The following is a 15,498-nucleotide window of genomic DNA, read 5'->3' on the forward strand; positions in this document are numbered from 1 at the left end:
CAGAGAGAGGGATGATGGTTTTTAGTGCTGAGAATTAGTCTGCCCCTTTAATTGGAAATATTTCCAAAAGTAATGCTGAGACTGGCTGATTCTGTTCTCTTATTTATTCATTAGTCAAGAAATATTTTTTAATTGAGTCTCTATCATATGCCAGGTACTGGGGATACAAGACATTGATGAGCAAGAGTCCTGCATTTGAGGAGCTTAGAAGAAGACAAGCATTAATCAATTAATCACACTAATAAATATTTAATCACAAACTGAGAAATGCCCTGAAGGAAAAGGAACACTGTGTGTACACGCAAGTAGTAGAAAGGAAGCAAGAGAAAAAGTTTAAAACTTTTTAAAGTTTCAGTTAAGGAACTATAAAGCATTTTTAAATTGCAAAACTAACATCATAAGCATATTATAAGAACTCTGGAAAATAGAGAAGAGGAAAAAAAAATCAAGATTCCAAAACCTTAACAACAATTTTGTCTTTAGTCTTATTTCCTGTACATTTATTCCCCTGATACCTTACTCAGGATCATTGTAGAAAACACATAAAATAAAGTACAATTCATAGGAACTGGAAAAAATCCACCTACAGGCAAACAGTATTAATTTGGGCATATCTCCTTCCAATTTCTTTGAACGACCTTATGATTCCAATCATAGTATGTATATAGTTTTGCATATTACTTTTTTCTAACATGATAATATAATAACAATGATGGTAAGAGTATCTTGGCACTCAAGATGTTTTTGGCTATAATTAACAGAAAACCCAATTCAAATTGGCTTACACATTAAGAATATGGATCGGTTCACCTAACTGGAAGTCCAGAGGCAGGTTAGGCTTCAGAGTTGACTCAGCAAAAGGTCACTAATACTATGAGGGGCCCAGGTTCTTTCTGTGGGCCATTCTGACATTCAATGCTAGCTTAATCATAAGGCTTTTATGATATTTATAGAAGCACCCCCCCGGGGAGGGAAAGGACCTCTCCTAGAAAAATAAGGTCAATCATTCCCAGAAGCCTCTAGCTATTCTTTCCTCTTATCTTGCTGGTCCAAAATGTGTCACATGGTCATTTCTGAACCAATCACAGGCAAGGAGGATGGGATTATCTTTAGGCCATTTAGGACTGTCCTGGAACTAAGTATGGGAGATGGGGGGATTCTTGAGTAAAACATTTCCTTTGGAAGAAAGAACTGATGCAGGGTGGGCAATGAATGAAGAACATCACATAGTTGGTTTTTTTTTTTTGGCCGCCCCGTGCAGCTTGTGGGATCTTAGATCCCCGACCAGGGACTGAACCTGGGCCCTCAGCAGTGGAAGTGTGGAGTCCTAACCACTGGACCGCCAGGGAATTCCCACATAGTTTTCTATAGTACCTTTCACTCCAAGGTATTTTCTCCTGTAATCTTGTAACAAACTCTCTGAGAAGAGTTGCCAACCTACCAAGTGCCTCACCTACCAATCTCATCCATCCCCCCTACCTTGTGGTTTGAAAAGACAAACAGCCTAGTGCTTGAAGTCTTCTTTAAATAATTCAAGGGCTTCCCTGGTGGCACAGTGGTTAAGAATCCGCCTGCCAATGCAGGGGACATGGGTTCGGGCCCTGGTCCGGGAAGATCCCACATGCCGAGGAGCAACTAAGCCCGGGTGCCACAGCTACCGAAGCCCACGCACCAAGAGCCCTTGCTCTGCAACAAGAGAAGCCACCGCAATGAGAAGCACACGCACTGCAACGAAGAGTAGCCCCTGCTCGCTGCAACTAGAGAAAGCCCTCGTGCAGCAATGAAGACCCAACGCAGCCAAAAATAGATAAATTAAATAAATAAATAAATAAATTTAAATTAAATCAATAAAATACAAAATAATATAATAAACAAAATTTTTTAAAAAAAATTTTAAAAATAATAATAATTCAAGAACAACATAAGTTTTAGCAATAGGGCATAATTTTTCAGAAAACTGAGAACAATTTATTCTCATTCAGTATAACTTTTACAAGATTGTAAGCTGGAGAGTATCTCAATTGCCTAAAAGCATATTAGGTCAAATACACCTTCTTAGCACCTCTAATAAATGCTCAAAGCTCTGCTTGGCGTTCAAGAACAAACTCCTAGAGGAGGTCTTAAAGCTCAGCAGGCCCAGGAATAGATGTGCTAACAGAAAAATCGGTAAGAGCCTGGGAATTCATTAGCTGCTCTCGTGTTCAAGTCTGGGGAGCTGGTAATTCACCGCAAACATCATGGTAAACCTCAATCTAATTGAAAAGCTCTGACAAGCTGTAAGGAGGGACTCATTTTCTTTTTAATAGTAATAGCAAAAATAGCTAACACGATTGAATGCTTATCAATGCTGGGCACTATTTTAAGGACTTTATAAATTTAAAACTCAATCCTTCCAACAACCCTGTTGGATATGTGCTATTATTATGCCCATTTAACAGATGAGAAAACTGAAGTCCAAGGAGTGGGACTTCACTGGTGGTGCAGTGGTTAAGAATCCACCTGCCAACATGGGGGACACGGGTTTGAGCCCTGGTCCGGGAAGATCCCACATGCCGTGGAGCAACTAAGCCCATGCACCACAACTACTGAGCCTGCGAGCCACAACTACTGAGCACCGTGTGCCACAGCTACTGAAGCCCACGTGCCTAGAGCCCGTGCTCCGCAACAACAGAAGCCACTGCAATGAGAAGCCTGCGCACCGCCAACGAAGAATAGCCCCTGCTTGCCACAACTAGAGAAAGCCCACGTGTAGCAACAAAGACCCAACGCGGCCAAAAATAAATAAATAAATAAATGTATTTTTTTTTTAAAAAGTCCAAGGAGTTTAAACAACATGTTCCAAGTTCCACCACTTACAAGCAATGCAGCTCAGATTCACCCTGTGCACTCTGACTCCAGAACCTCTTTTTTCTACCATAACTACTGGTGGAGACTTCAAAGAAAGATGCAAACAGAGGCTACGGGAACTAATGCAAATTAAATGTATTCATGCTCTTGATGCCAATGTCCTCAAGAATGTTTTAGAGGGTCATCTGCTATTGTACGAAACTGGACATTTTCATGATTTACATTCACTCACACCAAATCAGCCTCTTCTCAGGCATTTTTCCAAATTAACATTTAAACATTATTGTTTACCAAGGAGTTGAAACTCCTGCTTGTCCTCCACCCCCTTTCACTCTCCCACCATCTGATTTGATCAAATCTCGCAGAAGATTTTGCACTTTAGAATTAGAGGCACCCAAAGAACAGAACTGAAACTCCAAGAGCTGTATGCTTGTTTTCATTCACTGTTGAATTCCCAACACCCAACACGAAGCCTCGGCATTCAGCAGGCACTCAGTAAAGGTTTGTCAAATAAAGGCAGACAGGCAGTGAACGAAATACTGTCTAGGAAGCAGACCTAAAGCAAACAGAAAAAGCCTTTGCCTCTTCTTCCTATTTACTCTGAGTCAGAGTTTCAAAAGAAGTTTGGTCTAGAGTTGTTTTTTTGGTGGTGGCGGTGAATGTATATTAGCTGCAACCAGACCCACATACTCTCTTGAGGAGTCTAAGGATATGAAAGTAAGGATAGCCTCAGTGTTTTGGGTGGGACTTTGCAAGTTATTTCTGACTAAATTGTATGTGCATGCATGCCTTCCAGGCCAGCAGAGATTTATGTCGATTGCACCGTATTTGAGTACATAGTTAGACTCACCTTCACATAAACCATAAGTTTCTCTGCCTCCACTCTCTCACCTACACACTCCTCTGCAAGGAAAATAAGAAAAGTATCTGGTGGGGGATATTTCTGGAGCTAAAGATTTTCTCCTGGCTCAGAGCAAACTGTAATAAACTCTAGTAATAACCAGCTCTGGGAAGGGCAGGAAATGACACATGTCCCCACCCCAGCAGCTTTTGTTCAAAAAACTGGGTGACTTCATGATATAATCATGTGTGCTGGGGAATGTACACACTGAACCAAAAGCTGCTCATCATGTTTTTTTCTTCTTTTTTAAAGCAAGGACTATCAGACAAAGCTAAAATATTTCAGTAATTTTGTCTCAAGGCCGACTCATATTTAAAAGTTGATTGGAGGGACTTCCCTGGTGGCGCAGTGGTTAAGAATCCACCTGCCAATGCAGGGGACGCGGGTTCGAGCCCTGGTCCGGGACGATCCCACATGCCGCGGAGCAACTAAGCCCGTGCGCCACAACTACTGAGCCTGCGCTCTAGAGCCCGCGAGCCACAACTACTGAAGCCCGCGCGCCTAGAGGCTGTGCTCGGCAACAAGAGAAGCCACTGCAATGAAAAGCCCGCGTACTGCAACGAAGTGTAGCCCCCGCTCGCTGCAACGAAGACCCAATGCAGCCAAAAATAATTAATTTTTAAAAAGTTGATATATATATATATATATATATATATATAATTTCAAAATATCCCAAACATTAAGACCTAACAGCACTCTGTGCTATCCAATGGCTTCCTTCATAACAAGGTATGAATTTATATTTCTTGCCTGTCCCTACAGCCAAAGCCCTTGTTCCCTTACTCATGAACTACTAGAGCAGACTTCTTGTTGCTTACTTCCAGTTGCTCCCCATCCCCACACCATTCTACATAGAGCCACAATTTTCCACATCTGTTAACTACAACTCATCACTGCTTTAAACAGTCCTCCAATGATCTACCAAGACACTTTGACATCATCAAGCTCAGTGATTCCTAATCCAAGAATGGCTGCATGGCTACAATCAGAATCCTGGGAGGTTTTTGTTTTAATATAGATTCCCGGGTCCTATCAGAAATCTATGAAATCAAAATCTCCAGAGGTTAAAGTGAGAAAATGAGAAAAAACAAAACAGCTCTCTAGTTGTGATGCGCGGGCTTCTCATTGTGGTGGCTTCTCTTGTTGCAGAGCACGGGCTCTAGGCGCTGGCTGGCGGGCTCCAGAGCGCAGGCTCAGTAGTTGCGGCGCACGGGCTTAGTTGCTCTGCGGCATATGGGATCTTCCTGGACCAGGGCTCGAACCCGTGTCCCCTACACTGGCAGGTGGATTCTTTTTTTTTTTTTTTTGGCAGGAGGATTCTTAACCACTGCGCCACCAGGGAAGTCCCTAAGCCATCTTTTAAAGCCAAGTGTTTGTCAAAGTTAACAAGGACTTTTAAAAATAAGACTTCAAATTTGTCTCACCCCTCTCAAGACTGACTTTAGAAAAAGTGCAACACTGCCAATTATTTGTCAATGGTGTACTAAACTCGTATAAGCAATTTTTTTTTTTAAAGAAAATAAGCAATACATACGGGGAATGAGGAATTTCAGAAATTACATCTCTGATCGTATCTCTTCATTATTCTATTCAGGTCAAATTCAATCTCTCCTCAATTTTGCCTCCTCTCCCATTCACTCTTAAAGAGTCGGCTCCACTGATCTGCCCGAGCTATGTTAATTCCTTCCTTCTTTGAATCCTTGTAACACTCTGACTTTGAAGCACCTAATCTGTTACTTTAAGATTGATCTCCAGTTGTTTTGTATATGCAAATTTAATCCAGAGCAGGGATATTTTACAGCCCTCTGAATCCCTCACAGCTCTTAAAGCAAACAGTGCTTAGTGCACATAAGTGTCCATAAATACTTTGACTGTAATTCCACTGTCTATCCTAACAGAGGTTACATTAGAACATGGAATGCTCCTCTTCCATTAGCCATTTTAATAGTGGACACACTGACAGTTACTGACCTACTCAATAAATGTTAAATCATGAGGACACAAAAATATATTCCCTTAATGTCCAAACTAAGTCCTCTCTACCAACACTGATGCCCATTTAGAGTAGTGGAGATAAAAGCAACGACCTTCACATAAAAAATTATTCCTCATTCTCTCACATTTAGTTTACATCCTTGAAACAACTTTAGTTAACCCTTGATCAGGTGGGCAAACGCACTACCACTTTCAACATGTTTTTCCCATCTGCCCACCAAAGAGGTAGGCTCTTTTTTTAAAATTTTGCCTTGTCCCTTCGCCTCTCCCCAGAGATGCTGGGTTATCAGTGGGGTCTCTCCAGCACCTGCCCTGGAAGCAGCAGTTCACTCTGCGACCTAAGTTCTCCAATGGCATGGCCAAATACCAAGTGTCATCCATCTGCTGGCTCCAGGACAGTGGGCAGTGCTTTAGGGTCAGGAATCAGAGCCAGGTGGTGCCTACTGCCAGGACCCCAGCTCACTGTCACATGGGGGAGACTCTTCCACAGTTGGACGGCAGCACCTCCACCTCCCACCCACCCCTTGACCTAGGCAAGCACTGAGGTAATCTCTGGACAAAGGGGCATTCTGTGGCATGCTCCTGAGCACTTGACACAGGTGTTCTATATATGGTGGGCACTCAAATTTTTTTGAATCAATATTTTCCAGAATATAAAATCTCAAGGTACTAAGTTTTTTCTTAAAATGACCCTTGTGTAACGATTCCAGACATTTCTACCCATACATAGGTAAGTAAAGGAAAGGCCCAATAAGTTGCTTAAAAGTTTTGTATTGTGTCATACAAACTGTCATCATATACAAGTGCATAAGTGAAAAACTTTTCTCTCCCCTCTCCTCCCCAAACATTACAGTAGACCAATTCTTGCTAATATATCACAAAGTTAAAACATATATCTCTTTTGGAATTGTAAACAGTTAATTCTAGACACCAGCTTCCAAATTTTGTAACTTACCAATCTGGTATGGACATGAACAGTTCCAGTGCTTTTCAACTTGTCCCTGAATTTTTCTCTCCTCAAAGTTCCAGGCAGTAATTGATTTTAATGCCCTCAAATTAGATAAAGCTGACTATTTAGAGCTTATAAATTATTTACACTATACAATCACTAAGAATAGAGCTATGACTTACACATATTATACCCCTCAAACTATTTAGCACCATGAATAGAATTCTCAATACTAACTGATGGGCTAAGTAATCCAATGATCAAATATATGACAGTGATAGTCTTAAAAACACCCACTTGTTATTTTTCTTATATACAGTACAAACTCCCTCCTGTCTTATAGATATAATTACATAGCTGTCAACTTCTTGCTTGATGCTAATAACAATTCCCTAGGTTATTAGTAATGAGAAGCTAAGGCATTAAACCTAACAGGCTCTAAGCTAGTTTAAATGTGGTGAAATACTGTTAAAATAGAATTGCACTGTACTTCTTTTCTAACTTCACACTTCTCCAAAGTGCTATGGTTCCTTGTAAGACTTTTGTCCTGCATAGATTCAAATTCTGCATCTTTCAGTTTTGGATGGCTTGAGTACCATAAACCATGATTTATTTGGTAGCAAAAACATTTCAGGAGTTTCAAAAGGGATCACTACTCAGCTAAAAAAGTTACAACCATCACTTTCCTTTAAACCTAGAACACATACCATTGATTGGAAGGAAAAATACAACAACCCTGTCCTGACTGTAATAAAAACGGAAAACAGTGAATTGAGCTGGGCACTTTTTAAGAGATGCTACACAAAGTCATGTTCTTAGAGTTTAAAGTGGTCACAAACACTGCTTCAGTGACATTTACTGTTCAACATATGCTACATTACTCTTAGCACTTTTGTGCTTAATCTCCACACATAACAAGTTCAGGTATCAAAATAATCCTGATTCCAAAAGAAAGAACTCACCACCAATATTTAAAGCTGATTCTTCCCAAGAAGATAGGATAGTTTCTCAACTATGCAGTTATCAAAGAGGTACTGTCTTAGGCTAAGCTTTGTCAAGGCTCAGGCAAAACCCTGAGGTGAACTTAGCAAGGTCCTTGTAAAGAAATCTTCAAAGAGAAACTCAACATATGGGAATTTTAAAGCTTCAAGACTGGCTCATTACACAGAAATGCCACAGGCTTTCTTAGAACACTGGGTCTAGTGATTGTCTATGTCAAGGAGGCACAAATACAATTTTACTAACTCCTGATGTCTCTTCTGTATAGAAAATGCAGTCAGTCTGACGAAGGGCCTAAAAAACATTCTGCCAGGCCTAGCTCTTCTAGAGAGCACAGGGAAGCTAAGGGAAAGCACTAGGAAGCAATTAATGTAAATGTATTGGTGTGTGCATCTCTGGGGAAAAAATAAACCTGTACAAGGCAATGGCTGTCCCAACCAAGGATTTAGATTAAACAACAGTTTAGTAACCCAGTAATGGTTCCCAAAATGTTTACCTTTGAAGGTAAAGGGCAAAACCCTGAAAGGAAGAGTAAAATAACCCTGTAGGAGAAAGCTTCATTACATTTTATATGTTTCTGTTTGCTCTCATCCATCCCAGTGCATTTGGGTCAAATGTGTACTTCTTAGGAAAGACAGGCTCCTCTGAGGAGCACTGTTCTGATCCTAACTTTTTCTAGCCAAGCTCCTGCAAAAACATACAGCCTGATTTCCCCAATCTCATCACTCCATAATCTGCAACAGGAGTCAGTTCCACAGCTATTTGCTGAACTTTAGCACCGATCTCTTTAGAACTGATTTCCCGATGATTTTTGTTCTGTCTCCAGGAAGCACAGCATGAAGAGAAAAGACTGAAGTCCTTCCCTGGGACAGTCCCAGGAAATTGCAGTTGAAAGAGAATGCAGAATAGTGCATGGCAAAAAATTCCTTTTGTGAGCTTAGTCAAACACGTATGGTATGCGTATTCCCCCGGGTATAAAAAATTTACATTAATTAATATCAGCAACAGAACCCAAAACATTGGTAAATCAAATTCTAATGTGACAATTTAAAAGTAGACAGTGCTCCACTGGGTTAATAGAACCAGAATTAGCTAAGAAACAATATTTTAAATACCACGTCATTGAAAACTCCTAGTGGGCATGTTCCCTTCATCAGTTATTTTTAAAATAACGGTCATAACAGGAGAAATTACAAGCACCATGCTCACTAATGCAGGTTACTGGACTGCTCTGATTAAGCACTGCAGTTCACAGATAAACATTTCACATCTTCCCTTCAAGTTACTGAATCTTTCTTCTTCCGGAACGGTGATTTTAGCCTCTTCCATACACTGTTTTTGGGTTTAGATTTTTTCTCCATGGCCAGTACTGCCTCCTTTTCTTTCCTACGTATCTCCCGTACAAGGGCATGGAATACATCGTCAATGTAGTAGCGGTATGCAGCAGATGTCTCAAAAAAGGGGCAGCTGAATTCTCGGGCCAAAGCCAATCCTTCTTCCTTGGTGACCTTTAAAAATGTAAACATGAGAAAATTTATAGTGGTTAACAGCGGAAAAGATTCACAACTTCCCCAAAAAGTGAAGGGGTTACCTTAACAGGAAGAGAGCGCCTCAACTCTGGAAAGGTCCAAGCAGAGCAGAGTGATATTTGTAATGTTGGGAGGCTGGATTACATGACTTCTAATTCCTTCTGCTTTCAAATTATGTGATTCTATTTCTAGTCTATTTTAAAGATAACTTTTGGAACAGGGAATAGTTATAGATATCAAATATACAATCTTAATTTTCTTCATACTTTTCACTTCAAGAATGTAAATCACAAGGCAAAGAGAGGTATATTTAAACTACAATACAGAAAACCATAAGGAACCTGAAATCAATATATCCAATTATGGATATTCCATAATTTCTCCTACTTTTGGACATTTAGACTTATTCTCATTTTTTGCTACCATAAATAGCCTGGCAATGAACATTTCATATATAAATCCCTGAATAGATTATTCGAAACAGGAATTAACTGAGAAGCATTATGAATTTACCTACTGTCAAACTACTTCTAAAAAGTTTGTACCATTCGTTGCTTTCACTGGTAGTGATAAATGTGCCCCTTTCACCACTCCTTCAACTCTATACCAAACAGCAAAATTTTAAATATTGTTGCTAACTTGAAGGGTATCATTTATTCTAAAATCCTCTACAATTTCTCTTATTCTCCCTTTCCATGGCTCATAATCCTCACCATCAGGAAGTATACCTTGAAGCCTAAGTTTCTCTTTTTGCAACATAAAGAGATTTACTTCTGAGGTTTTAGAAAATGAAAATCCCATGATCCTTCACTTAATGTGTATTCTATTTGTCATCTGATTATTATCCTGTGGATTTTGTCCTGTAAACTGATTCCTAAAATCCAGATTTTACTCAAAATAGGAGCACATTAGTAGATATAGGGAAGTTTTCTAGGCTAGGGAGAAGCTAATTTAAAATTTTCTTTTTAAGGCAAAGAAATTTATAAACAGAGAAACACAAATGACTAATCCCACAAGACTACACATAGCATTTTCTAGTCTATCCTCACCTGTCTTAGCTGCTTTAGGTCAGACTTATTTCCCACAAGAACCACAGGGGTATCATCAGTACGTCGAACTCGATAAATAAGCTGTTTAAACTCCCGAACTTCATGAAAACTTCGACGATCGGTGATAGAATAACAGATGATAAACCCTTCTCCTGCCCTCATATACTGATCCCGCATGGCTGTAAACTCTGCCTAGAGGGAAACAAGGATTATTAGTGTATTGATGCAACCTGGAACTATATACACTTTAGCTATTTATTTCAGATTAAAGAGAGATGTTGGTTACCTGCTATCCTGAGTCAGAGTGCATGAAAAATTAAAAGAGATGAACTAATGATCTTCTCTGCATAAGTCTTCCCCTCCCCTTTACTAGCACAAAAAGGCCTTTACTCATTGCATTTTGGGATTTAATACCTGTCCAGCCGTATCCAAAATGTCCAGATTGGCAGGCTCATCATCAATACGGATCCGGATTTTATAAGCATCTTCTACAGAAGGGAAGAAAGGTGGTACTATAAACCCATAAATGCAGGAATATGTAACCTTATTTTGCAATTCATCTTATGGAGAAGTAGATTACACATTTAAGTGCCCAAATGTTCTCAGGAAGCTCCTAATTCCATTGAGATATGTAAATTGGGTCTTCAACTGATTTCTTTTTTCCCACATAAACCATGACATAAGTTTATTCATAGCTAAAGCTTATTAGACTTCACCTACAATTCTAAAAGAGTTGAGAGATTGTCTTTTTGAAAAATGTTAGGCCAGAAAAGTAACTTTACCATTTACTAAATAGTTATTAGACGCCAGGCATTATACTAAGTGATTTATATATGTTAGTTCATTCAACAGTGACAATAATTCAGTGAGGTAGGTATTATTACCTCCATTTTACAGGTAAAGAAAATTAAACTCTAAAACATTAAATGGGGCTTCCCTGGTGGCGCAGTGGTTGAGAATCTGCCTGCCAATGCAGGGGACACGGGTTCGAGCCCTGGTCTGGGAAGATCCCACATGCCACGGAGCAACTGGGCCCGTGAGCCACAATTACTGAGCCTGCGCATCTGGAGCCTGTGCTCCGCAACAAGAGAGGCCTCGATGGTGAGAGGCCCGCGCACCGCGATGAAGAGTGGTCCCCACTTGCCGCAACTAGAGAAAGCCCTCGCACAGAAACGAAGACTCAACACAGTCATAAATAAATAAATAAAAGAACGTGAATTTCTTTAAAAAAAAAAAAAAAAAAAAATTAAATGTATTCCCCATGTTACAAAGTTCATTAATGATATAGCCAGAATTGAATCCAAGGGCTGCTTGACTCAAAAGCTTTATGTACTTAACCATATGCTATAGTTTTCCTCATTTTTAATATTATAGAGAAAGCAAAAACCAGAGTTTACTATTTTCTAAAGAATCCATATTGTCATAATTTCTCCTTTATGAGAGCACATTTCTTTATGTATTCTTATGGTAACCTTGGAAAATACAGCAAAGTAAAAAAGAAGAGAAAAACCTCACTCAGTATTTCCATCATTCAAACAATTGCTGCTTACATCCTTATGTATTGCCTTCAAACATTTTTTCTTGAACCTCTGCTTCTGACTCTTCCTCAAAAATGAAGAGCCTACTAAATCAATGATTCTCAAACTACAAGTCACGCATGATCCGTTAGTATTTGCGAATTGTGGATGAATTTAATGGGTTGGGACCAGCATTAAAATAAACAAGCAGAAATCTAAAATGAAAGAGGAAATACAAGAGTGCACCACACTTAGTGAGGTACATATAGTTTCATGATATTTTAATTACATATACATATGTGCAAACATATACTTATATGTGTACTGGTTACAATATAAAGTTTTTCTTCTTAAAGTTAGCAGCCAAAGTCTGAAACAAAATTGCACTAAACTGTAAACTCAATGACAGCAGACCCCATATCTTTTTGCTCATTACTGTACCCCCAGGGCCTAACACAGTGCTTGGCACATAACAGGAACTCAAGAGATGAAAGTATTTGTTGTTGAAATCAGATAATATTGTCAGAAGAGCAGCTGACTGGGGGAAAAAAAAATCAACTGATTATAAAAGTAACTTTTCAGGGGACAAGGATATGGGTTTTACTTTATTATTTTTTTAAATTTTATTAAAAAAAATTTTTTTTATTTTGGCCACGCCATGCGGCTTGTGGGATCTTAGTTCCCTGACCAGGGACTGAACCCAGGCCCCTGGCAGTGAGAGCACTGAGTCCTAACCACTGGATCACCAGGGAATTCCCGGGTTTTACTTTGAAGAAAGGAAAAGATATTTCTTTTTTTTTTTTGGCCGCGTTGCATGGCATGTGGGATCTTAGTTCCCTGACCAGAGATTGAACCCGTGTGCCCCCTGCAGTGGAAGCACAGCGTCTTAACCACTGGACCACCAGAGAAGTCCCAGGAAAAGATATTTCTGTAGTTCTAAGTAAATTATCCTAGGCCCTAAATTAATTTTTTTCCTAGAATTCCCACCATAGTGTGAATTCCTGAACAATGTTCTAAACTTAATATAGTACATGAAAAAATAAGAACTGTTTCTATTTTCCCCAAGCCACAGAAGCATCTACTATATAAAATGACCACATCCAAAGATGGGTTAGCACAGAACACTCATTGGCTCTGTGGAAAAAAGAGCAGCAGAGGACTGACCCAATGGAAATCCTTCCTAGAGACCCAGGATCATGACAAAGTGTCACATCCTGAAAATACAAGTAATATGGCAGGTATTCTGTGCCCTCCTCTATCCCCATCACCATTTTTCTTTTATCCTGGGATATAACTCCTAAAAATCAAACCTGCCTCCTTATGGTTCAGGAATGATCATAACATTCTTAGTGTTTACATAGAACAGCAGTTTTAAAAAAAAAGGCAAAACAAAATTACTTTTTACTCTCTAACACTGTTTTACTAACAATAGAGCATTAAGGATTAGAAAAGACATGAAGAAAGACCTTGCTATGTAATGAACTTGAGGTATAAGGAAGTAAATGAAAGGCTTCTAGTGGAACAAGTCCAGGCTCTGCACGTCTGGGTTGTTAAGAGTTCAGCAGGCTGGCTCTACTTGTTTTTCTGCTTCCTTCTGTGGAAGTTCAAACCAGCTGACTCATAGTTACAGAGTCAGTCTCAAGTCAGACCCTTAGAAAAAATAATAGCAAAAGGCTTCGTTAAGTGGCCTTTAAATTTTTCCCTTAACCTGGCAATGCAATATACCAACCATAAAAATATAACAAAGAAAGTGTCCCACTAATGCTCAATAAAAGACAGACTAAGATGGCTGATATACATATACAGTTAAGCTAGGAAAAAAAAAATCCATTTGCTTACCAACTGCTATGATATTCTTATTAAATAAATCTGAATTAGACACCAAAAAAGGCTCAAAATATAAATGGTTTAAAATTGTTTGAAAAAATTGACATCAAGACACTTTTATGAGGTTTATTTGGAAAACCGAAGTGATAATCTGACTTACCAATGGTGGGATCATGATCTTCTGGAAACCGGTGGCTGATGAACTGCATGGTCATGGCTTTAAAACAAGAAAGGAAAGTTAAAATCCACGCAAAGGTCACCCACAGAAAGAACTGTTAAGTATCAATATTGCATAATAGCCAGTCTCCCAGTTGGTTTGGGTGGAGGGCATTTGTTATAAGAATTTTTCATTCTAACTTCTTTTAAAATGGAAGAAAAACATCACCTACCGCTTTTCCCTACACCGCCAGCACCCAGCATCACTAGTTTGTATTCCCGTGACAGCCCTGCAGGGCTGCTACAGCTACCAACTGGGCGAGTTCCAGAATCCATTGTCCTCTTGGAGAATCCTGGGCTGCCCCGAGGAAAAGGCACCTGGCAAGAAAAGAAGAAAACATTTCAACCAGGATGAAGACACCGTGACGACAGTCCTAGAGCCAGTGCCCTACCTTCCCATACTCTGACCTACTACTCCTGCTCCCTTTCTGGCGGCCCTAAGAAACCCTACATCCTCACCTTCCCTCCGGAACAGCTCACGCCTATGAAACATCACAGGTTTTCCGAATTATTACTTTCCAGAAAGAATAAAGAGACAAAGAAATTTTGAATTTCTTTTCAAACTGGGGCACTGGCACAGCATGAAGGAGCCCAGTGAGAAAGATGAGGTTTGGGGACCAAAGGAACACCGCCCCTTAGGCCGCAGGGGTCCTCTCACACCAGCGGTACCCGGAGGTTCCGCCCCCTCCCCATTCCCCTCGACAGCTCCCCTCCCCCAGCTGCATCTCCGGCCGCCATCAGGCCCCCCACCCTTCCGTTTCACGAATTAACCCACTCCTGCTGCTCGTACCCGTCGGGACTTGAAGGCGTCGGCCGGGTTTGATCACTCACCTCGCCCTCCTCACTCGCAGCGAAGATCGGCACTGACCTGTGACCCCTCCCGTAGCCGGGAAAGATGGCGCCACCAGCGCCCGCGTCTCGGCGGGAGGGGCGGAGCTGCCCCGTGACGCCCGCAACTGGCCCCGCCCCCCCCGGGGAGGGCCATCTCCCCTGCAGGTCCTCAAAGCCTGTTCCGCGACTCACCACTAAGGGCCTTGGGAGAGTACCATACTCAGGACATGCCCACAAATAAAGGCGTTAAAACAATTATTAACACAAAAGTCAAATAAGTATGTGATAAGCGACACACAAGGGGCCTCTAGAATAACAACTTACCCAGTACTGTTGAAGAGTAAAAAAAAAAAATTTGACCAAATGAATGTGGAAACAGGAAACAGGAACCCACCAAATCCTCCCAAAAAACAGGACCCAGATCAAGTTTAAGGCTTAACAGCAGAAAAAGCAAATATCCCCAAAGGGACAAGGACAATGACTTGGGCTCTTAAAAACAGAATCAGGTCTCAAAGATAACGAACGTTCTAGTTAGACTAATCAGATTTCTGAACATATTTTAAACAAATGTAAACGAAAGATATTTAAAAATTAGGGTTTTTTGGTTTTAACAAATGTATTGATACTATCCCCCGGCAGGAAATGATAATTCAAGAGTTTTCAGGGGTCCTTAAATTAAATACAGCAATAAATGAAGGCACTATCAACTATATTCACCTCTAGGTAGCACACATAAATACTAGAAGGAACTTCACACAGGGAAATTTTTCTGTTGCAACTTCTGCTCACCCTTCTTCCTTTTTAAGCATGTTTCTCCAAGAATAATTTGTATTTCCTT

At 40.2% G+C, this 15,498-nt stretch overlaps 1 protein-coding gene across 2 annotated transcripts; it reads right to left on the bottom strand.

The window, feature by feature from the left end:
• Nucleotides 1-6,494: 6,494 nt before the first annotated feature.
• On the bottom strand, nt 6,495-14,762 carry RIT1 (Ras like without CAAX 1). 2 transcript variants are annotated; one of them, XM_059933555.1, is made up of 6 exons: nt 14,661-14,762; nt 14,003-14,147; nt 13,774-13,830; nt 10,684-10,757; nt 10,270-10,461; nt 6,495-9,199 (listed from the first exon to the last, which is right to left on the bottom strand). In XM_059933555.1, the coding sequence occupies exons 2-6, from the start codon at nt 14,103-14,105 to the stop codon at nt 8,969-8,971; spliced, it is 657 nt and encodes a 218-aa protein (XP_059789538.1). In that variant the 5' UTR covers nt 14,106-14,147; nt 14,661-14,762; the 3' UTR covers nt 6,495-8,968. The 2 variants fall into 2 exon arrangements, with proteins under 2 accessions (XP_059789538.1, XP_059789548.1); XM_059933565.1 differs by having other exon boundaries at nt 14,620-14,760.
• Between the last annotated feature and the right edge of the window lie 736 nt (nt 14,763-15,498).

This window comes from Balaenoptera ricei, chromosome 1 (genome assembly GCF_028023285.1).
Source record: "Balaenoptera ricei isolate mBalRic1 chromosome 1, mBalRic1.hap2, whole genome shotgun sequence".
NCBI classification, from domain to species: domain Eukaryota; kingdom Metazoa; phylum Chordata; class Mammalia; order Artiodactyla; family Balaenopteridae; genus Balaenoptera; species Balaenoptera ricei.

Bases quoted from the DNA above. Each gene is read 5' to 3' on its own strand.
- RIT1 (XM_059933555.1), bottom strand. From the start codon at position 14,105: ATGGATTCTGGAACTCGCCCAGTTGGTAGCTGTAGCAGCCCTGCAGGG. The intron at 13,831-14,002 runs GTAGGTGATGTT...CTTGTTTTAAAG, and splicing joins TGGCGGTGTAGGGAAAAGCG to CCATGACCATGCAGTTCATC. The intron at 10,758-13,773 runs GTAAGTCAGATT...TCCCTTCTGTAG, and splicing joins AGATCATGATCCCACCATTG to AAGATGCTTATAAAATCCGG.